The sequence below is a fragment of the Protobothrops mucrosquamatus genome, unplaced genomic scaffold (genome assembly GCF_001527695.2).
Source record: "Protobothrops mucrosquamatus isolate PMUCROS unplaced genomic scaffold, P.Mucros_1.0 scaffold131, whole genome shotgun sequence".
Classification (NCBI taxonomy): Eukaryota; Metazoa; Chordata; class Lepidosauria; order Squamata; family Viperidae; genus Protobothrops; species Protobothrops mucrosquamatus.
Window position 1 is genome coordinate 262184 of NW_015386498.1, and position 25208 is coordinate 287391.

The 25208-nt window shown below is 34.6% G+C and overlaps 1 protein-coding gene across 1 annotated transcript in view; it reads left to right on the top strand.

The window, feature by feature from the left end:
- The window catches only part of SUGCT (succinyl-CoA:glutarate-CoA transferase), a 349587-nt gene that overhangs the window by 131125 nt on the left and 193254 nt on the right, over positions 1-25208 (top strand). The window contains exons 10-12 of the mRNA XM_015813065.1: positions 17630-17701; positions 18902-18999; positions 21203-21305. Coding sequence (XP_015668551.1) covers positions 17630-17701; positions 18902-18999; positions 21203-21305 — 273 coding nt within the window. The remainder of the gene's footprint in view (positions 1-17629; positions 17702-18901; positions 19000-21202; positions 21306-25208) is intronic.

A 25208-nucleotide genomic window follows, 5' to 3' on the forward strand; every position in this document is an offset into this window, starting at 1 on the left:
GCGGGACTGGCCTAGGGGAAACTTTTAGAGGGGGTTTTAATTATATTTTAATTAGATTAAATTTAAATATTTCCTTTTTAACTAATTTTTAAATTTGTAATGTTATTTGTGTATTTTTACCCGATTGTTAGCCGCCCTGAGTCCGCAAGGAGAAGGGCGGGATATAAATTTAATAAAATAAATAAATAAATAAATAAAACCTCATTCCTTTTGTGGGTTTAATTTATTTACAGTCACTTGCATCTGAATATTTTCTACAGCCTTTATGAATTCATCAAACTTTTTAAAAAAGATTTCAGCTAAGAATTACATGTTGCCAAACAATATTTTCTAGTGTCCACCTCCTTCCCTTGTCTGTAACGTGATACGTTACTAATAGATAATAGATAAGAGAGTTCTTCAAAGCAGAATAAGAAAAATGACAAAGGAACAGGGAAAATATTTTCTGATGGTGGGATTCAAATATGTGAACAACCAGTTCTCTGTGTGGATGCTGCTTCTGGAAATCTGTTCTGGGCCTGGGCAACAAAAAATTAGTTACCGGTTCTGCCGAACTGGTACAAACTGGCTGAATCCCACCACTGCATATAGCCATAAACATGCAAAACTAACTTGCTTTACATTACTTTACATTTTTCTTGGATACATATTGCTGAGCAAATAATGTACTAGCATTCACCAGCAGAAAATAATGTATTCTATTACATAGGCTGAACTCAGACACTATGAAGGAGGCAGGGAAATTATTACCTTTGTTTTTTTCCCTGGCCCTTCATTAGAATCATTAATCTCATAGTGGGATTATAGGAGTTTTCCCCATTCCCATTTTGTCCCTTTTCATCTCACTCATGAGAGATAAAAAGGAGATGGATAGGTTACATTTTCACATGGCTACTCTAGGACTTCATCTGTGTCTTGGAAATGAAAAAGGAGAATTAGTCCTTTATTCACTCTATAATCAATTTGCTTAGTTAATAGCAATGGTTAGTTTCGTTAAGTACAAACATTCTTGTATTAGGATCATTATACCATACTGTAATTCTTCTTTAACTCTGTTATTTAATAAGCCACTGGCCCAGAGTTAGGATTTAATCCATTCACATTGATATTTTAATAATAGATGTTCAAAATAAGGACAAAAGGAAAAGTTATTTACTTGAGACAAAGACTGGAAATAAAAATGATATAATTGATATGGCATGTGTAGTTTTGTAATATCTGTTCAGCCGTGAATTGTAAATAAAGTAAAAAGCAGAATTTCGTTAAGTCCAGGAAAGTGTTATCTTAGTCACAGAAATTTACTTCAAAAGCTCCTTTGTGACCCCCAGATATTGCTGACTACAACCTCAGCCTGGGTATCTGCATGAAAGAGATAGGTGGGTACAAGGAGCAAAAATATGTGAAGGCAATATCTTGCAAATGCAGTGACTTATATCCTTGTGTAAGACTTGAGTATGCTATGGCTCCATTTGTTTGATGATGTCACCATATGAACTTTTGTCATTTTGTCATTATTGTGGTTTATTGTAATTGATGTTGACTATGAAGGATGTGAGTGGTATTTCAATAATGTCCAGGAAGATCACACTTCTGCTTAAAGGCTTCTACTCAATAAGAGTTTATCAGTTGAAACAATTACTTACCATTAGAAGGTTTTTTTCTGCCATTTAACCAGAACTTGCTTTTGTGTGATTTCTATTCATTTCTTTCTTTTAATTTTGCAGTGCAGGAACATTTTACTTCTACATGAGATTTCTTCTTGGAATTTTATAGTTCTCTTTAGTATTCCTTGCTAATATTGACCAAGGTCAATGTGCTATGCAAAAGTCTTAAGACAGGTTCTTTTTTTAAATGGGCAATAGACACAAAATTGTTACACAATATAACATATTTTTAAAGAAAGAGGTAGAAAGATCTTCTTTTTCTTATTGTGAAGTTTTGTGTTGCCATTCCATTTAAAATTTGATTATTTAGCTTAGAATAATATCATAGCACGTATGCTAAGCAGATGGAATTAGATTTTTTATTTAGACCCATCACTTGGTGCCGCATAATTCTGTGTAAACAATTAAAAAAGCCCAAAGAAATTAACTGAAGGCAAGATTAAAATCAAAGAATTGCTCTTTGGCTTAAGATCATAAAAGAAAGACAATTCAAAGCGAAAATAAATAAATAAATCCAAACCTCAAATATCTAAATACTTTGTTATGCTAGCCTTGTGTTTAAACAAATGCACTCTGTTGTGAGTTGATATTGGAGCTTTAATTCTGAAATTTGGAATTTTATTGCTTTTAGGCTTGAGTCAGAACAAAACAATAAGGTTTTTTTTACTGATACCTTTGCTTGAATAATAAGTGCTTTCAGAATTATTTTAATTCTTTTTACTTATCAAAATGAAGTATATGCCTATTAAATGACACAAAATAATTTTGCCATATTGCTATGTGGAAATTTGTGAAGATGATAAAAACTGCATAACTATTTGAAAAAACGTATATACAAATTTAGTGCTTCAAAAGATTAATGGTTGGCAAATGGAGATATTTGTATTCTTTCCAAGGTAAGTTAATGGAAACTTCATAAAAGTCTCAGAAAAAATCGTTATTCCATTGACATCCTACCTGATTCTTACTCAAACTGCTGAGATGGAAAAATGGAATGACAACAAGCAATACATATATCACTGTGTTAACTTGGATAAGTACAGTAACATATTGATGAATGTATCCTAAGGTCATTGAAACAAAGATTCCCAAACAAAGAGCTTGTAGCAATTTCACTGAAGCCAATGCCATAGAAAATTAGGAAGTATTCTGCTCCTTGATGCTGATCTGCATGTTCTGTTTACAAAAATATGGGATAATACAACTATACCATAGTATCCTGCATCAGGGTTTTGAAGTCTTTGAGGTTAAAGTAACTTTTCTTGATATTATTTGCACATAGCATAAGAAGGTTTTGTTTCTTTGTGCATTGTATAAACATCTATCTTTCATCTGTTTCTTTTCATTCAGTTTTAATTCAAAAATCAAAAGAAACAATAAACATTAACAACTGCAAAAAACATTTCCATAGGCACACTGTCCTTTAGATATGGACAGTGACAAATTTCATCTGGCAAGAAGGTCAGCCATGTATTTGGTGATTTTCAATCTTCTAGATTTATCACAGAATACCATCTGTTAAGAAACCTAATGTCTAGGAAAGCAATGTTAAGGGGTGAGTGGATGGGTGGACTGAACAAGCAGTGATAAGGCCCGAGTTCATGCATTCATTCATACTTTGTCCACTTTTGATGTGTAATTTTCGGAAGATGTATAACTTTATTCTTTTTCCTGTCTCTCTTATATGCTACACTTTTGCATATGAGATAGATGCCCCAAAAATAGAAAATCCATGTTTGCTTTGGCAGCTTCTGAGGATGATTGGTGGTGATATTTATTTTGCTATAAAACTGTATATGATTCTTTAATTGATGAAGAGTTAGACTTGCTCATTCAGCCTTACTGATTAGGAAAACACTGATTGTTCTGAATCCATGTTTCTACTCTATTGAGCCATGAAGAAGACTAAAAATTTAACTTGAAATAGTCTTCTAATATGACTGCATTGAAGAAATGGTGGTAATTTTATTTATTTACATAATTTTTTCATAAATTATATTCTTAAGGCTTGAGATAAGATTTTTATTTTTAATTCATTTAAAGTGTTTTTTAAAAATAATGTTATCTAAAATTTACCTTAGACAGAATGAATCAACAACCTAGAGGGGGAGAGGAACAATTAAAACCTATATGGGAAAAGCCCTACTTATGAAGCTTTAGCATGTGATATGAGAATAAATGGGAAAGAATGAAATATTTTCTACTGCCTTCTCATCTCCCTTGGCTAATAATAGCATGTCCAGTTGGAATGAAACAACTGAGAAGTAAAGTTGAGGGTTTAAAATCTTCAATTATATTATTTTTAGAATCTGGATATCAGACATAATGAACAGATATTTCTGGGCCAATACACATAATTGTAAATTATAATGGTGACTATGTATATCCAGAATATCTAATAAATTTTTCTTCTTCACAAAATTGCATGTCTGTAAAGAACCAGGGATTCACTTTACAATAACTTCACCTTAATTTTCAGCACATTATACATAAAAATGTTCTTTTAAGCTGGCTGCTTGTCTCATTTTTGCCAGAAGATAATTTGGGTCTGTGAAACAATTAGTTCATCATCCCAGTTGAGATAGTATTGCAGACCAAATCTGTCCTGTAAATGTGAACATTATTCTAAAGTAAATGGTACACTCTGTACCAGGAGAATAGATGATCAGAAAAATTGTATATTTCATTGTTTATAATCTCATATGGCCTTTGTCGTAGATGAAGATGAGATCTCTTGACTGTTCAGTAATAGAGTGAATCTTCTAAGAGCAGGGGTATGTTATCTGTCCAGTATGGTTTACTAAGCTCTCCGGAAAAGGCTCTAATATTGTGAAAAGCAGAAGGTGTAAAAGAAGAGATGACCAACACGAGGTAGACCAATTTAGTTACAGAGATAATGTGTGCACCATTGGACAACCTGAAATATTAGGTTAGGGGCAGATCATCTTGGAGAAGATCTATGTGATCACTAAAAGTTGACATCATCTTGATGGCCCATAATCAACTAATAGTTTGTTAAAGATATGGGAAACAGAAATTTGCAGTATAAATTTGCTGTATTACTGTAAAAAAATTTCTAACCCAGTACTCTGAAATTGAGCCAGAGACATAAAGAAAACATATTTACCATATTTTCAATGGTAAATCTTTTACAGACCAGACTGTATACATAGCAGTTAAAGATGCTGAGCTTGACTTCCGGTTGGCGATCGCAGCCCTGATGGACACATGGAGGCGAGCCTTGTCTACAGCATCTAGTTTTATGCTGCTGGGGGATCCTGGAAAGGGTCAAAAGTCACCCTGTAGGGGCTACGAGCAAGGAGAGGACTCCGGCTTGATCGCAGAAGGGCAGCAGCCCTTCCACTTGATCCGGGGCAGCTCTTCAAACCGACGGGGAAAAGACCAGCCATAGTAATATGGCTCGTCACTAAGCTGCTGACAGCCGAAATCAAATTTACTACCAAGCACTTTGAAAGCAATACAGATGAAAGTGGGTGAGATCTTATCTTCTCTTTACCCTAAGTGCCTTCTTCCTGTAAAAGCTCTTTGAAGTATTTTCCCCCTGTGAGGAGAGAGGGAAGGGAATTTCTATCCCACCCTTTAAGAATAGCAGCGTCTGACTACCCAGAGGAACCAAAGCTTTAAAAGAACAATTTCAATCTAATTGAATTCATATGTTTCTGAGATTTGGGGACCAAAATTTTTGCTATCCTTATTGGAGATTGTTGTTTTTATCTACAAAAAAGAAATAAAACGAGAAAAAGAATTGGAAAAATTCAGAACTTTTTAAAAAAACAAAAACAAAAAAGAAAATCTTAAATGGTATCAGTGACATCTTGTGGTGAAGTTTGTTATGGCAATTTGTTGTTTATTAAAAAGAGACTTGGCTCAGAGCCCAGAACATTGATAAGATTTTCCTGACCTTGGCATCATCTGTGAGAGATTCAACTGTAAGAAAACAGCTGGGCAGTAGAATTGGCCTTCTTGAACTGTGAATGTAAACTTTTACTGACTATTGCTTAATAAACAACTTTTACCAGAAAGATTATTTACAAACACGTGAAAGATGGATGAAGACCAGGAAAAAATTCTTGCCATGTTGAAAGCAATACATGAAACTATTCTTTCAGCGTGTGATAAAATGAGACCTAAAATAAAATATCAAGATGTCAGCTTAGATGCACAAAGCCAAATTTTGACTACAACCAAAGAATCAACAATACAAAAGATAACAGAAGTGGAACAATTACATATTAAGACAGAAGACTTAATTGACCAACAAGTACAGCTGATGGAAAACCCAGACAAGGAAGTAACAATACTGAAAATGGAAATGACTTTCTATACAAATCAAAAGAAATTTGAGAAAGAAGAACAGATTGAATTGAAGACAAATATATCAGAGCAAACATGGGGGACTGGAATAACAGGGCGACAACTAAATGAATACAAATGGGCTAGTCCTTCCAGAAAACTGGCAATCAAATGGTCTCCTTTAATTCAACTAACATATATAAGAATGAAGGGAGATTTATTTGATGATTTAAAAGCGTTGATATGGAAGCCTAGTTGGCAAAGGAAGAAAGCTAGAATAAGGTTGAAAAAACTGGGGTTTTGATTCATTAGAGGGGATTTTATATTGTCAATCAGAGAGTTAAAGGGAGATGTTGAGATAAGGGGAATTTTGGTTATTAGATTTAAAATAGATGGATTTGTCTAATATTGAAAAATTTGATCTACAAGGGAAAAGAAAATTAATTATCATGAATATGTTGGACTTATTGATTAACCCAGGCAATATATATAATGATTTTGATTTATTAAAAAGGATATTGTATTATTAAGTAGATGACTTAATATAATGGGAAATACATAAGTTGATTATATTTAAATAGATAAAACTTTGGATATTATAATTTGTTATAGTGAGATAAAGGAAGTCTTGGTTACCCAAGGTCTGAAAATTATGGATATCAAAGGTTAAATTGGAATATTGATGAGAAATTTAAAATTATGTAAAAATTAATAACAGGATATGGATTATTTATGAAGACTGAATATAATTAAGATATGTATAAGCCAAAAATTTATTGATAAATGTAATAATGATGTCTTTATTGAATTGATATAATTAGAAATGTACTAGTTTGAATATGAGATAGTAAATGTTAAGGGAAAAAGAGAAGAAATATTTGATGTTGTAACCTGAGATTTGCACTAAAGATTTTGTTGTTGAATTATTGATTAACCCAGTCACCACATTGCTTTTTAAATACTCAAATGTAAAATTGGAAAATTAATAAAATATTATTAAAAAAAGATGCTGAGTTTGTCAGCTAGAAAGCCGATAGCCTAGGTTCAAAACCTAAGCGCCGCATGATGGGGTGAGCTCCCATTACTTTCCCCAGCTCTTGCCCATTTAGCAGATTGAAAGCATGCAAATGCGAATAGATAAATATACCACTTTAGTGGGAAGGTAACAGTGTTCCATATACATATCAGTGTATAGCCATGTTGGCCACATGACCATGGAAATGTCTCCAGACAGCTAAGAAATGGAGATCAGCACCAGCCCCTAGAGTTAGACATGATTGGAAAGGGAAAAACCTTTACCTTTACATTTTTTAAAGTCAGGATTTGTACCTATGGGTACATAAAAATTGAAAGAAGGTTGTTGTATGTCCAGAATGTTTGCTTTTACTAGACTAGACTTGGCCATATTACATCATTCCCTAACTTTTTGTTACTCTTGTTTCAAATACTGTTGTTTGGAGCAATCTGCACAGTTGTAGTTGGCCAATGTCATGATTGCACTATATCAGCATTGCCCACAATGCCACTTTCAACGTGAAACAGGATGAGATGGATTATACCAAGGGGTAGATTTTTCTGGCTAATAAGACCTTGCATATTGTCAGAAAGTATATTTGATTTACTTTTAACAAGTACTGTAGCAATATCGATAGGGGCAGGGGCTTTTACAAAAAAAATGAATCTGACATCTTTCAGTTTCAGTCCCACAACAATTGTAGATCTATATTGCTTATAATGTAATGAAAGCTGTATTTGTTAGTTATTAGAAATGACTAGTTACTATACTGATATTTGATAAGAATCAGCGTTCTTATCCCACATCATCTGGAGAGTGGAAGTAAAATGAAGCATGCAGCACAGGTGTGGTTATGGTATATATTTCAGTCATGTCTCCAGCTATAAAGTAATACCTTAATTTGCACAAAATTTATAATATATGGTAAAAACCATTGGAATCAGGTGATTTACATTTATACATTTTCTCAGGGCAGAAAAAAAAAAAGTTTGCCCTTGAGATAAAGTATGCATTTTTGTCCAGGTTTTTTCATCTATTTTCATTAGCCAAACCACAAACAAACCACTTCTTAAACTTCCTCAAGCTTAGAAAGAAATTTGGCAAGGACACTTGCTGAAGGAAAAACACTTGCACACATATATCCCAGAAAATGAAATAAGGGAAAAATCCAGGTGCTTCCATCCACATATGGCACTTGGGGATTGTGACCATTGTGCACGTCAACACACAAAATTAATTGCAATGACCAAGTAACCCAAACTTAATAATGCATGATGTAGGTCCAAATATATAGGATAAGAGGCCCTGATATATCATAGTTTCAGAAGAGCACTGGTTCAGTGCCAAAACCTCTGATTATTTTTTTATAAAATTATAAAGTCTATTATATTCTGCCCTGATTAATTTAAACTAAGCAAATGAATAATATGAAAGGTGGTAGCAATTCTTTAAACAACTAGTAATGAAATATTAGTAAATATCAGCAAAATTACTAAATCAGAAACAGCAACATTTTGTTATAATGATTCAACTGCTACATAAATGCTAAAATATTATTTAGCTTGACAATTATGATTTCTTTTTTCATATGGATCATCCTGGAGTTGATCCATAATTCATGAGATCCTGCCTTCTTTCATTTATTATAAGCAGGATAGAAAATCAAAACAGTGTTCTCAATCTCTCGCCAAGCAAAATTTCCTATGGAACACACAGCCAACCAATCCACCTACAGCAACTAAGCCAGCACTCCACCCCCCCACCAATATTTATAGAGAGACGGCAGCTCCGATCACACTTTGCTCGCACAATCATGAAGCCGAAGACCCCAGCCTGAAGATGACGAGTGGGACCTCGTTGAAACGTCGCCAAGATACTCTCAGTCTTACATGGGAAAAGACCCGCATACCTGTACCCGTGAAAATCTACGAAAACAAACAAATATACATACATACATACATACATACATACATACATACATACATACATACATACATACATATATATATATGTAAGTCTTTGGTTATTCGGGTTTTCTCCCACATAAAATTGGAAGTGTCTTGGCGACGTTTCGACGAAGTCCCATTCGTCATCTTCAGGCTGGTGTTTTCAGCTTCGTGCTTCTAGAAGTAATGTGTGATCGCAGCTGTTTCTTCCTTTTAACTGCCAGTGGGGTTTGAACTGATTGGGTGGGAGCTTGGCTGTGTTCTGATTGGGTGGAGGTGTGTTCTGATTGGAACACACCTCCACCCAATCAGAACACACCTCCACCCAATCAGAACACAGCCAAATAAGGAGAACTACATAGTGAAATGGCAGGGACAATGCAAGAGATTCACTGAAATGGATGATGGCAAGGAAAACCAGAATCAAAGGTTTTTTTATATCAAATATTATAATTTAGAAAATATATAATTCAGAAGTAGTGATTGAATACTACAGATCTCAGTGAGATTTGTAGTGTGATTTCTCCAGAATCCTTACCAGAAATGAGGAACATAACAAAGCAGTAATTACTAAATTCTTCCACCCAAGCCTTTAAAAAAAAGCAACAGGAGAGAAATAAGAATTATAAACAAAATCCTTTGATCTTCCTTTTGAATTGCACATCCAATCAAGATATGTTATCTCCACAATCAAGGAAATAATAAACTATGGATTCAAAGAAGGCTAATAACAAAAGTTATATAAACTATTTTCCTGAATTTCACATAAACATGTGAAATTGATAAAGTAGATCACAACCTACTACTCGATAAGATAGAAAAATGTGGGTTAGACAGCATCACCACCAGATGGATTTGTAGGTGGCTGACCGGCCATACCCAGCATGTGGTCCTCAATGGAACCGCATCTACATGGAGGGAAGTGTGTAGTGGGGTGCCCCAGGGCTCTGTTCTGGGCCCAGTCCTCTTCAACATCTCCATCAACGATTTGGACGAGGGGATAGATTGGGAACTCATCAAATTTGCAGACGACACCAAGCTGGCAAGAATAGCCAACACTTCAGAAGACAGGTTTAAGATACAGGAGGATCTGGACAGACTTGAACACTGGGCGCTATCTAACAAAATGAAATTCAATGGTGAAAAAAGTAAGTTCTACATTTAGGCAAGAAAAACTAAATGTACAGGTATAGTATAGAGGGTACCTTGCTCAATAGTAGTAACTGTGAGAGGTATCTCAGAGTCCTAGTGGACAATCACTTAAAGCTTTCGCTGTGTCCCTGCACAATAGTTACAGTGCCCTTGCTGACCTTAATAGGGATATTAAGGAGTCAGGTAAAGGTATTTGTGAAGATATCTCAAATAAGCAGGGGATTGTGGTCTGAGATGAAGAACTAGATTTCGACAGGGAGAAATGTGAATCAGGTATTACACATCAGTCATGCAAGAACAGAAAGGCATCCAAAAAGAGAAGCTACCTTCTGGTAGGTGATTCAATTATAAGGGATGTAAATTTAGGAAAGGACACAGAGGCTTCGAAAGAGGTCAGGTGTGTTCCAGGTGCTACTGCCAGTAGGGACAAGAAGCGTATTTCTAAAATAATCAAGAATGGCAGCAAGGACTGTGATGTGGAGGCTATCGTACATCTTGGCACTAACTATCTGTCCCAAAAAGATGTACTCTCTGTGCAGAACGATTTCCAGAGCTTGGGGCAGGAACTTAGCAGAATAGGTTGTAGGCTTACTTTCTCAGAGGTTTTACCAGTGTATAAGGAGCAAAATGGAAAAGGCCAGCGCATAGCACAATTCAATATGTGGCTAAAGGAGTGGTGTAAAGGGGAAGGCTTTGGATATATTAGTCACAATGTCTGTAGCTGGTCCAATGAAAAGATGTACAAAAGAGATGGTTTGCATCCATCAAAGAAAGGGACTGAGTTACTTGGCTATAAATTCACAGATTTTCTGGAGGAAAATTTAAACTAAACAGCGGGGGCAGTGAGTTAATTAATACAGAACAACCCTGTCCCTGACAATCTAAAAATTATAGGGCTATCAGTGCATGTAACATAGATGTGTGTGTGGACAAGAATACCAACTTTGCTGTCAAGCAAAATCAAGCCTCTAATAGCGAGTGCCATACAAAGTGCACTAACCAAATAGGTGGTAAGACTATAGGGGAACTCAGGCACCACACAGGTTATGTAGAAAGTAAACACAGGGCCAGTCATAAAGGACTCAAATGTCTATACACCAATGCACAGAGTATGAACAGCAAACAGGGTGAACTAGAAATTCAGGTTAATGAGGGCAGATATGATATTGTTGCCATTACGGAAACATGGTGGGATGAAACCCATACATGGAACACACAGCTAGAAGGATTTAAATTATTTAAAAGAAACAGACCAAATAAAAGTGGAGGTGGAGTTGCTCTCTATATAAGAAATAACTACATCTCTACAGAAATAGAGCACAACAATGATGAAAACTGTCTTGAATGCATTTGGGTCAATATAAAAGGGGGGAAAATGACATTGCCATAGGTGTATACTACAGGCCACCCAACCAACAGAGGAGATAGATGAACTTTTTGCTAGTCAGCTAACTAAGGTATGTAGGAAGCACATCACAATAGTAATGGGGGACTTTAACTACCCTGACATCAACTGGGAGACAAACTCTGCACCAAGTGGAAGATCAAACAGGTTCCTGGCAAACCTAGCAGACAACTTTGTCTGCCAAAAAGTAGAGAAGGGAACTAGGGGATTAGCCATTTTGGATCTAATTCTCACTAACAGAGATGAAATGATAGAAGGTGTTGAAGCCATAGGAACCCTGGGAAGAAGTGATCATGCAATATTGGAATTCAACATTATGGAAGCACAAGCAATAGAAAACAGTCAAACTAGAGTCTTGGACTTCAAGAGAGCTAATTTCAATAAACTTAGAGAGGGCTTGGGAAGGATTCCATGGATGAGAATCCTCAAGGGGAAAACAACTCAAGAAGGTTGGGAAATTTTGAAAAGTGAGATAATAAAAGCCTAGTCTAGCACAATACCAGCAAAGAGGAAAAATAACAGCTCTCAAAAGTAACCAGCATGGCTGCATAAAGAACTCTCTGAGAAATTGAAAGATAAAAAGAACAAGTATAGAAAGTGGAAAGAGGGGCACATAACTAAGTCAGAATATCAGCAAATAGCCCGAGCTTCCAAAGATGAAGTGAGGAAAGCCAAGGCTCAAAATGAACTAAGGCTTGCGACCAAAGTCAAAAATAACAAAAAAACTTCTTTCAACATGTAAAAAACAAGAAAAAAGTGAAGGAAATGATTGGTCCATTAGTGGGTGAAAGTGGCAAGAAGGTGACAAGCAACAGGGAGAAAGCAGAACTAATTAACTCGTTTTTTGCATCTGTCTTTACACAAAGAGAAAAAACAGACCAACCTATCAAAAATAGTGCCATAAAAAACAGAATATAAACACTAGTTGTTTAGAAACACGTGTTGTTTATTTATCCCCGGCTTGGATGAACCAGGATGATGACTTTACTTCCCACAATTCCTTGACCACTTGACCAAACTGGCTCTCTTTTTTCCTCTGTGACATCACTTCCTTCTATAAAAAGTTATGATTTGTTCAATTACAAGGAAACATTAATTTTTATTAAAGAAATTGAATGTTCAGCACTGTGATTGTTCAAAAGAATAATTTTCCACAGAGCTTTTTAAAAGTGTTTGGCTAGACAGTGATAAATATTTTCTTTTCCTTTTCTTCAGTATACTCTAGATTACTGTTCTACAATTATCTATAAACTGAAAGAGGATGTCAGAGAACTGTATCCAGAGAAAAACCTACAAAAATGAGTGGAAGGAAGATGATTGTGTCCTGTCATCTGTCTGGTCACCTGTTCCAGTCTTCCCAATAGTCCCCTAAGAAGTGGGAATACAGCAAATGAACTAAGTTATAGCAAAAGAGTTTTCCCCCAAGCTGAAAGAATAATAGGAAAATAGAGTTAGTAAACCAGTTACAACTTTAAAAATAATTTAGTAAACCGTACAGTAAGAATATATATGTGTGCTATAAGTCAGACTGTAAAACACAAGCTGTCATTGGAGCATATGTTAACCAAACTCAATGGGATTGTTTCATTTCCCACCTTTGCCTTTTCTTGGCAGCAGTTTGTCTCGATGGCACTATATTTCATCTCTCTCACCGTTCAAGATATATTTCAGTTCAAAATCTCGAGACAAAAAACCTTCAACCTTTATGATTGTCCAGATGTGATCCAGGTCCAGCTGTGAAATTAGTATGCAGAACAAGCAGTAGTAGTAGTGTACTTTTAATACAGTGGCTGAATTGCACCTCTAGTGTCTTGTTTTGCATTAGTTGTTTTCGCAAAGTTTATTTCTACCAGAAGTGCTGTAGTTAGAAGAATCTGCTAATTGTAGACGCTGAAATAATATAGGTTTCTGTTCTTGGAATTGCCTGTTTTACATTGTTAGAAGCAGTGAAGTCTCAGATTACACTTTTCTGTGGGAAAACAGCCAAGGTTTTATATAATATTACTTTTTAAAAAATACTTTGATTCTGTCTTAAATTTTTAATTTTTGAAACCCTGTATTTATTATGTAAACACCCATGATAAGGTATACTACAACACAAGAACTGCTACAGGAAATGCTGTTGGAAGGTCTTTAAAAATATAGTGTAATAATTCTTTGAACTTCTGGTTCCAAGGAAACCATTCATAGCTTCAGGACTTACAGAATTTTGTTGTCCCTGACATTATAAACAATATTTGAATTCAGCACATGCTCCTTGTCTATTTTAAACATTTCCTTCATAATATAAGTTAGATATTATTTGTTTTCAGAGTACTTCTACATTTTATATATGTTCATACTCAAGATAGGAATATTGAGGTCTAGACTTGAAAACAATTTGCAGTGAATTTTCCTCTCAAGAAAAACAGAGGATTTCTTAGTTGTTATGGCTAATTTTCAGATGCAAAAGTCTGTCCTTTGGAAATCAAGATAGGGCTGGAATAGACGGTAAAGATCTTAATGATTGATGCTATTTAATTATGTCTGAAAGATCGACTATTGGGAATCTCCAAACAAGTAATGTACTATGTGATCGTTTTGAAGTGATAATAGTAGGAAGAAATTGAACATCTAATTTTGTGAAAATGCCATAATTGCATTCTATATGCTAAGCAAATAAAACATAAATACATTTCCTACATAATATATATTGATGAGTGAGAGGAATGTTTTATTCCATCCTAATGGACTTATGATACAATTTCCACTGCTAAACAGGGCTGTTATTAATTTTTACCATCTCTTTTGCCACAGTTAAACAAATCACTGCAGTTGTTAAGTGAATCACACAGTTGCTAAGCAAATTCAGTTTCCCTCATTGAATTTGATGATCATCTTCATCATCATCATCATCATCATTGGCATTGACAAAGTCACCATTAGTCAATTGCAAAAGGCCTCACTAGGAACCGCTTCCATCCTGCGACGGTATCTGTGATACCATCAAACATCCACATCTGCCTATCCCAGGTCCTTGGTAACGACTCGATAGGTAGACAAAAATGCCAAATCCAGTCTGAACATCTGGCTGGCTGTGCGATGATCAATAATAATAATAATAATAATAATAATAATAATAATAATAATAATAATAAAGTTGGAAGGGATCTTGTAGGTCATCTAGTCCAACCCTCTGCTCAGGCAGGAAACCCTATACCATTTCAGACAAATGGTTGTCCAGTCTCTTCTTAAAAACTTCCAGTGTTGGAGCATTCACTGCTTCTGGAGGCAGGTTGTTCCACTGGTTAATTGTTCTAACTGTCAGGAAATTTCTCCTTAGTTCTAGACTGCTGCTCTCCTTGATTAGTTTCCATCCATTGCTTCTTGTCCTGCCCTCAGGCACTTTGGAAAATAGCTTGACTCCCTCTTCTTTGTGGCAACCCCTGAGATATTGGAACACTGCTATCATGTCCCCCTTGTCCTTCTCTTCATTAAACTAGGCATACCCAATTCCAGCAACAATTCCTTATATGTTTTAGCCTCCAGTCCCCTAATCATCTTTGTTGCTCTTCTCTGTACTCTTTTTAGAGTCTCAACATCTTTTTTACATCGTGGTGACCAAAACTGGATGCAGTATTCCAAGTGTGGCCTTACCAAGTTATTGTAAAGTGGTATTAATATTTCACGTGATCTTGATTCTTTCCCTCTGTTAATGCAGCCCAGCACTGTGTTGGCTTTTTTGGCAGCTGCAGCACACCACTGGCTCATATTTAAGTGATTGCCCACTAGGACTCTGAGATCCCTCTCACAGATACTACTATTGAGCAAGGTACTCCCTATACCCGTGGTGGCGAACCTATGGCACGGGTGCCAGAGGCAGCACGCAGAGCCCTCTCTGTGGGCACACGCGCTGTCGCCCCAGTCTTAGGCCTTTAGCTGGGTTTTATAAAACCTTTTCGCTTTAGGCCTCTGGCGCCATGTGCAAAAAAAAAAGGTTCAATCAATCAATTTCTCGCAGGAAAAAAAAAAAGATCTCACAAAGTTGGAATTGATTGAACTTTTTAGTCCCACCCACTCTGCCATTACCACTGCAGCCACGCCCACCCAATGGGCCATGCCCACCCAATGGGCCACGCCCACCCAATGGGCTATGAGCACCTGGCACCCGACAATACATAAGTGGGTTTTGGGTTGCAATTTGGGCACTCGGTCTCTAAAAGGTTCGCCATCACTGCCCTATACTATACCTGTACATTTGGTTTTTCTTGCCTAAATGTAGAACCTTACTTTTTTCACCATTGAATTTCATTTTGTTAGATAGTGCCCACTGTTCAAGTCTGTCCAGATCCTCCTGTATCCTCAGTCTGTCTTCTGAAGTGTTGGCTATTCCTGCCAGCTTGGTGTCGTCTGCAAATTTGATGAGTTCCCCATCTATCCCCTCGTCCAAATCGTTGATGAAGATGCTGAAGAGCACTGGGCCCAGAACAGAGCCCTGGGGCACCCAATACACACTTCCCTCCATGTAGATGTAGTTCCATTGAGGACCACACATTGAGTATGGCCGGTCAGCCAGCTACGAATCCATCTGGTTGTGATGCTGTCTAACCCACATTTTTCTATCTTATCGAGTAGTAGGTTGTGATCTACTTTATCAAATGCTTGCTGGAAGCTGACTAGGAAGTAAATCATAAAGGATGCATACATGACCCAGATGTTGCAACTATCATAAATACATGCTTGTTGTCAAGTGCCCAAATTTTGATCATGTGACAATGTGGATGCTGTGACAGTATGACTAATGGTTATAAGTCACTTTTCTTAGTGCTGTTGTAACTTTGAATGGTAGCTAAATGAATAGTTATAAGTTGAGGGCTATCTGTATTTTGACTTAAATAGATTTTTATTCCTGAAGTTGGCGTCTATTAATCTCCATGCCCTTATTTTCAAAATTCTTCACTTCCAGCAGTGAGTTTAACATAAGACACAAAAAACACATTTAACAGTGCTGTTGAACAGTAATAATGTTGAAGTAAGCAATGGTTTCCCTATATAAAATGGTTCTTATTTAGAGTACAATGGCATTTCAATGGAAGAAAGCAAAAGCACCTTACAGCAGTTTTTTCTTTCAGCTGGTTTGTGGTACAGATAGTATCTGAAAACATGCTCAGAGAATAAAACTATATTGGCTCTAGAGTAACTTAGACATAGTGGGATAGGCTAATCATGACATCTTGCATCTTTTTGAAATAAACGGATACTAATTTCAACAAACTTCATTGGTTTAAACCAATAAATGTGAGGAATTATTGTATTAAATGGGTCTTCTGTATATTAATTATAAACAGTATATTTTAAAATGAAAACTACACAAAAAAGGACCACATGGCTTATAAGAGGAAATATTGTATTAAGTTAAAATACTTCAGTGTAATTGGTAGCAATTTATTGAATCCATCGGTACATTTCCCTTATACAACAAAGTTTCTATAACTTAGAGGATCATGTATGTGGATGACAGGCTGTTTCTGTGTGTATATCACAGCAAGATTGAAAAAAGAAAATCCCATTGAATCAGTAACTCTTGCATCACACAGATGAAATAATGACATATTGATCAGCATATACTACCATATGAACAAAACCACTTAAATTTATTATATTTAACTATTAAGTGGTGTGAAAACTTACTGATTGTAATGGACAAATTCATAGACAAATTATCACAAAGCCTCATCAAGTGATGCATATGCATACATGGACCATCTTTTAGTGACTCTAAATTTCAGTATATTTATATATCTGCAGTTTATAGCACTGATGAAAATCTCTTAACCTGAAGTAACATAATTTTATTGACATATATAATAATAAAGTTGTTTAATTTTTTTTGTTCGTAGGAGCTAAACCAAAAAAAGTTATTTAAATAATTGAGATATGTTTGGAGAAATTGTTCATAATGATTTCAGAAAAGAGTAAACCAGGACATGAAATTTAATTTACACTTTATATTCAGATTATTAGAATTTGTAAATGTTGACTTACCTGCAAAAACATGAAAGTGCATGTAAGTAACTGATGGTTAGGAAAGTGGAAAAAATATTAATGTAATGTGTGTGTTGATTATGATTTGATCTGCCTTTCTGTTTACTAGGCTTTCAAAACAAAAGATGGATATATTGTGATAGGAGCAGGAAACAATCAACAGTTTGCTACTGTTTGCAAGGTATGGTATTCAGAAAACAAAACAACTTTAAGTAAGCTGTTTCTCTGACTTACTAGCAAATAGTAAGTAACAACTAGGAGCTCTGGTGATACAGTGGTTAGAATGCAGTATTGCAAGCAAACTCTGCCCAAAACCTAAAGTCAAATCCTGACAAGGCTCAAGGTTGACTCAGCTTTCAATCCTTCCAAGATCCGTAAAATGAGGATCCAGATTCTTGGGGGCAATATGCTGAATGTTAGCCAGCTTGTTGCCGGCTGCCACAGAAATGGGGGGAAGCAGGAGCGATGGGCATTTGGGGGTGGGGAGAAGAAGCATGTAGGAGGAATCATTGGAAATTTTTTGTGAATTGCTAGCCTGGACTTTGCTTATCTCTTTTAGCTTTGGTATGCAGAACAAAATATTCTCTGGCTGATGTTTGACCTCTGGTTGCCCAGCCACAAGGGAGATAGCTAAAATGACAATAGGTCATATGTAGTTTTTAAAAGGTTACTGTAGGATGAAGAAATTATTTTCACATGAAAATCTAGTGGTGATTGTAATTGTATCATTTAGGATTAGAAGTTCACCCAGAAACCTACCTAGCTCCCAACATTTGGGGGACAAAATGGCTGATTTCAGGTTAATAGATTTATTCTGTCAGACTAAGTGAAACTCTTAGTTCATTACTTTTAACTTAATTTGTAATCTTATTACAAATTATGAAAGAAGAAAGTAGATTATTTAGCAATTCACCTAAATATCTAAATGACAGATTGGCTACAGATACAAATACCATTTTTCATTTCTTCAGAAACATAGTCTTTTGTTCCATGAAATACTTCCACTGTAGGCCAAAGAAGTTGGTATTGCTTAAAACCCTTAGCAGAATAAAAACATAGTAAATCAAAATTATCAGCATAGTGGCAAATATAATTAATATTGTTATCTACAGATTTCTAGAATTATTATCTTTGACATGTACTGTATAAATGGTTTTGTAAATGCAGAGTGAAATTTCATAGTAGAAATATTTGAAATAACTAAATGAATGAAATATAGATGTGATGTTAAATAATCATACATATAAATATATTTTTAAAAATGTATATTATTTATTAAAATAAGTTATGTTCAATAAATCATAAACTTACATTAAAGACCAAAGCTTAGAACTTCCTCTGGCATTATGTTCCTGAATGTATTTTGTCTCATTTGATTAAGATTCTCAATTTGCCTGAAATCATTCATGACCCCAAATACAAAGATAACCAGCAGCGAGTGGTAAATAGGAACGAACTTATTGGAATATTGTCAGCCAGGTATGTCCTTAACATTGAATATGTTTATTTGCAAATTTATTTCTTAGGTTTATCATTCTGGACATTATGTATATATGTATCATGTGTAAATGGTTAATAACATGTAAACAATATTTAAGCTTTTTTGATATGGCTAGCATTAATGGCAGGGCAATGTGTGCTAATAAAACTGTCAGGTACCAAAGATTTCTTCAAAGCAATCTTCTCTTGAGCAAGTTTGCATATAAGACATAATAGAACAAAATTATTAAAAATAGTAAAAGGAAAAAAGGAAAGAACACCAACAAGAAACAAACAACAAATATTGGAGTGTGCATCCATGTGTGCGTGCATGCAGAAACACACAGACAATATAGTCTAAAGAAAATGTATGAATCACATAATTTTATTAAAAAGTGGATAACTGGAGATATTAGGTGAGTAAATGCTTGGTTAAAATGGCTAAGAAATAAAAACATAAATAAAACAGCTTAATTATAAGTTTCAGTTTGGTACTAGTTTAATTTTTAGCCAGTACTTTCATCTAGTTAAAATACATGAATCTAAAGGAAAAGGTAATTCAGCCTTGATTTTTTTCACAATCATATATCTGATAGATAACTTTAAAAAATCTATTAATTTCTGATTTTTTCAATTTGTGAAGTATGAGTAGTAACCAGTAATTGAATATTTCAAAGGTGCTTTTCTCCAAACAGCTTCTGGATTTCCTTGATTTTTATTGAAAACATTTTACCTCATTCAAGAAGCTTCTTCAGTTCAATTTGCTGATTAATTTTTACAAGACCATATGATTTTCTGATCAAGCCAGCAGTGATAAAACCAAAAGTGTTAAGTGAAACATTTGTTAAGTGAATTTTGCCCCATTTTATGTCCTTTCTTGCCATTGTTGTTAAGTGAATCACTGCAGTTGTTAAGTTAGTAACACGGTTGTTAAGTAATTTTGGCTTTCACATTGACTTTGTTTATAAGAAGGTCGCAAAAGGTGATCACATGACCCCGGGACACTGCAGCAATAATAAATATAAGTCAGTTACCAAGCATCTGAATTTTGATCACATGATCATCGGGATGCTGCAGCAGTGATAAGTGAAAAATGACTGTGAAAAACAGTCATAAATCGCTTTTTTCAGTGTCGTCGTAACTTTGAATGGTCAATAAATGAACTGTTGTAAGTGGAGGACTACCTGTATATATCTGTGTATTTTGAAATAGTCAAGAACTGTTTTTCAGATATTCCATGGAAGTCCAGGATTTTATATTCATCTGAAAGCTATCAGTCATCCCATTTAGAAATTAGTAAAGTTTGAACATCTCAAGTAATTGCTAAAAAGCAACAATTCTGGCTTTTCACGAGGTGCAAACTGGGTTCTCTGATTGTAAAATATTAATCTTATAGACATACTATAAGATAATATATTCCTTTAAATTCAGTAACGTTAACATGTAGGATTGCAGTCATAATATTCTTTCATGTTTGTGTTTATTTGGAATAGTGCATGAATTGCTGCTACCAATAACTCTATCTCCCAAGGATAAAGTCACAAAAAAACCCCCACAGGATATCTCTAACAATGTGAATATGATAATAAAGTATAATTATATAAGTGGTCCTGAGAAGGCAATCCAATAAAAGAGTGGAATTTTGTTTCAAGCAGGATAAGGCTAATGTATCTGATTTGCAACCGGATGACCTTGGGACAAATATTACAGTCATACAACATATAAACACGTAATCAATATTGTCATCTGACCAACAATTGTGGTTCTTAATTGAGACATGTGTTTCAGATGTAGCAGAGGAAAACACTTTGTGAGGCTTTGAATTGGAGCATTGTATTTAAAAATAGAACAGTTTTTCATGTATGTGGCTCTTAACCACATCACATCTATCTCTTGTTGTTGTTGTGAAAAACTAAAAACATGAAATAAAAATGTGAAGCTCATTACCGTAATTAAGATTGGGAGGAAATATACTGACTTCTATTTGAAACTTCTGATAATTTTGGTTTGTATCACTGCTGGCTTGCATCAGAAAATCAGATAGGATTGGAAGTCAGTCTAACCATGATTTTTGCCTCCAGGCTTGGTTTTCTCCATTTCTGAGGAACATGTGCAGAACATTTTTATTGCATTATTGACTGCTGCTAATAGCTATTTTTTAAAATGCATTTTTACTCTTTTCCCCCCTCCTGTTTATTCTTAGGTTCTTGAAAGAAGAAACCTCTAAATGGCTAGACCATTTTGAAGGCAGTGGAGTTCCATACGGTCCAATCAACAATATGAAGCAGGTGTTCTCAGATCCTCAGGTCAGTTATCTTGGAAACACTTTTACATGCTGTATGTTTTTTAAAGTATTCAATTACTATTACTAGTACTATTCATTAAGTAATGTTTCATATATATTATTACATCTTTTCTCTGATAATTCAAAGCAGCTTACCTTTATTCCCTCATCAAGATAAGTTGGGCTGAGAACAAATGAACTACTCTAAAATTGCCAAATAATCTTTGTAGCTGACTTCCCCAGGTTAAATCTAACGCCACTTTTAAAATAACTTTTTATAGGCATTGTGAAAGTCACTTTAAAAAATGCAAATTCATGTATTTGGTATCATAGGATAGTTGATAGCGTCCTAAAACACATTCTAATGACTTGACATTCAGATCTTTGCATTATAAACATTAGGTTGTTGGATCTTGTTCAAGTGTGGACTTGCCATTTTAAATCCAATAATATAACCCATTGTCATTGTTTTCAGCCATTCAGCTGTGTCCAACCCTTGGCCACTCAATGGATCAGCATTTTCCATGCCCCTCTGTCTCACACCATCTCCTTCAGATCTAATCCAACCCAAAGTGTTCAAATTTGCTGGTTGTCAGCTGCTTTGCTAATAATGCTAAACATGTAAAATGTAATTACTTTCACAGTTAACTCTTATTTGAAAAGCTCACATTTAAATATATTAATGTATTTATAATGGACAAAAGGAAGATTTTATCCCTGGATATCTCACAAATAGGAGTAATGAAACAGATTCTCTTTAATATTTTTATTTTTCCTAAAATTGTATTAATAACTGTACTTTCATACTTTAAAAATTCAGCTTATTTTCTAGAGGAGTCTCATTTGATGCTGATGCTAATTTTTAAATTATGACAAAAGGCTGCATCTTTAGAGATTATTCCATCCCTCATTGTTAACATGGTTACATTAATAAGGCACTGATTCAGAATTTTCTCTTTTATATCTTATATGAGAAGTAATTATTACTACTAAGAACATCCCAGAAAACCTGTTAGATGTGTTGTTCTAAAACCAGATATTTTGGTAACCATGTTGTTCTCAAATTACCCAGATCTTAGCAGCACATTGCTTCTTAGTGTGAATATTTTATGACAACATACCAGCTACAGTAAACAGTGAGAACTAAAACAAAAAATAGAAGTACCTTTAAAACTAAATAAAAATGTCTTTTTCTATATTCAGAACACAACAAAAAATGCATAATGGAAAAAAGCTAATCAGAAATGGAATTGTTTTGGAATAAGAATCCCACAGCCAATAAAAAGAAGATAATAATCATTAGAGAGAAAAAAGATTATTAGCTAACATATTTTAGAACCTGCCCCACAAGATAAAAATTACAGTGTTTGTAATTTCAAAGACAAGAATAACATGACATTTTTCTTTTATTGGCTACAGGTATGTTATTACCTTATATGGCAAAGTATTACCTTGTTGCAACACTTCCCAAATAGTCATTAAGAAGGTGAATTGCTGTTATAAAAATGCTGACTTATCATTTTATCCAATTTTGAAGACCCTGACTATGTGTACTGAATTTGCAGCAGTTGTTTTCCTGTATGTAACTTGCTTGTCTGGAGATAATGGTGAAGGGCTTTATTGGTTACAATTTATTTCTATAGAAATAGAATAGTATTGGTAGATACTGTATTGCCATTTATGGGAAGAGACAGGGCAGTGAGAATACTGCCTTCATCAGTAAGAAAGTCAATTTTTTACACATTATAATTTTCCAGATATTTAAGCCTCAGATTTTGAATACTGATATGCAGATGATTTTACAAGTGCTTATATCTACAGTTATGCTAAGCAGTGATTAATTATGTATGCAACAGGCTGAAAAAGTAAATATTGGTAACTTTGTGAAAGGTGAAATTCAAAAATTAAACAGAGAGTAAAGATAGCTTTTTCAGAATTTCTTCAATTGTAAATGATAGATACTTTCTATACTGACTTTACTTAATTATTATTCATTCAACTTCTAAATTTGTGTTAAGGGCCCTGAATGCCTTCAGTCTATACTCTCACTCCATTCCACCACTTGATGTTCTTCATCATCAGGCCTTTTACCTAGCCTAACATTTACCATGGTTCGTCATAGGGTTAAGGCAGTGGTGGGATTCAAATATGTGAACAACCGGTTCTCTGTGTGGATGCTGCTTCTGGAAGTCTTTTCTGGGCGTGGGCAGCAAAAAATTAGCTACTGGTTCTGCTGAAGTGGTGCAAACTGGCTGAATCCCACCACTGGGTTAAGGCTGCATCTGTTCACTGAGAAAAGAAAACATTTGCCTACCAGATTGTCCAAATAAAATAGCCACATTTGTATGTGTTATAATTTGAAATAAAATTGTCTCTTTATATTAGATAACACAAACATATACACTTATTTCTTCCCAGTGGGAAAACTGTCATACGCACTTTATAACATGAAATACAATTAAATTAAATTAAAAATCCACAAATCAGCACAGTTAACAGTTTAAGTAGTTAGGGAATCCAAGTTACTAAAAGTGGAGGCCTTCTGAGATGCAACAGTTTTAGAAGCTGGAAAAGAACAAATTTTTCTACCATGTCAGAGAGTGGTAATACTGTATTGGTTATTACCTGGTATAAGTAGCCATCTACTATAACCGCATCAGACAGCAGGGGAGAGACAAATGCTTTAGTCACAGTATTTACACAAATAGGTATTCTGTGAGTTGTGTTTAGATTAAATTACCTATGTTTTAGTGAAAAAGAAGTAAAATTTAGTACAGTGTGCTTTTTTGCAATACCTTTTTTTAAAATTGACATATAGAAATTTCTATACATTGCTTTAAAAACAGTCTGACTTTCAAATGAATGTAGGGATTCAAAATGAACTTACCACATTTTAATGACAAATTTGATTAAGTAGAAAGTAATAACATTTACATATTTAAAGTATTTGAAATGAAAAATGAATGGATCAGGAACATATGCAAAATGTATTTCTTGATTAAATTGCATACAGTTAACTGACATAGTGTATCTGCATATATTTGATTTTAAGTATAAGGCATGATTTCCTAACCCATTTTATATTTCACTGATTAAAAGAGAAGTCTCCCTTGAGTTGCACTTACTTCTTAATAGTCATGTTGTCACTGGATTTTATTTTGGAAGAGATTTGGGAAATAGTTTCAAGACTAATAATGACATTTACTGGTTTTTAGTTCAGTTTTAAGTTACTAGGACTCTTCCCTGAGACTCCTGAAATGTTTGCCTATCATAAATAGGATACTTACCGTAAATCCAAGAACAATGTTTTGTTTCTTCTGTTTTAGATTTGTTTTTCTTTTGAAGCTTGGAGATAAGCAAAAATCTCACTGTTTATTTTTTTTAAAAAGCATTATTTTCTGCGGTATTATCTTGTGAATGTGACAGAGATGGACAAGAATCTAGTGAGAGAATAAAAAAGGACATGTTATTTATATCTTTATAACATTACTTCTTACCTGTTGAAGTTTTACCGGGAAAAAGGACTTTATAGTAGTGAAAATGTCAGCTATAAATTGTGCTTGTGTACTATATATGCAAGGGATATTTAAAAACTAAAAAAAACCCCCAAATGAACCAGAGAATTGGCTCTGATTATACTTGTACATGAAAGCAAAAAAGAATAGAAAATGAATCCAGATATCAATTCATTATCAGAGTTCCGATTGATGAACCCAGTGAGATGATACAATCTCTAATGCAAAACTTTATTGAGCAAATCATTTCGGCACAGATGAAAGAAAAACCAGCTCAGGTTATTTCGCGCCTAAATTGCTATATGAAAATTATCAAAACCTCCCTCCCCTCATTAATCCAGGCTACATTATCCAATTATAAGTCAGAGAATTATTATGAGAGAATGCCCTTTGTTCTCAGTAAACAAATC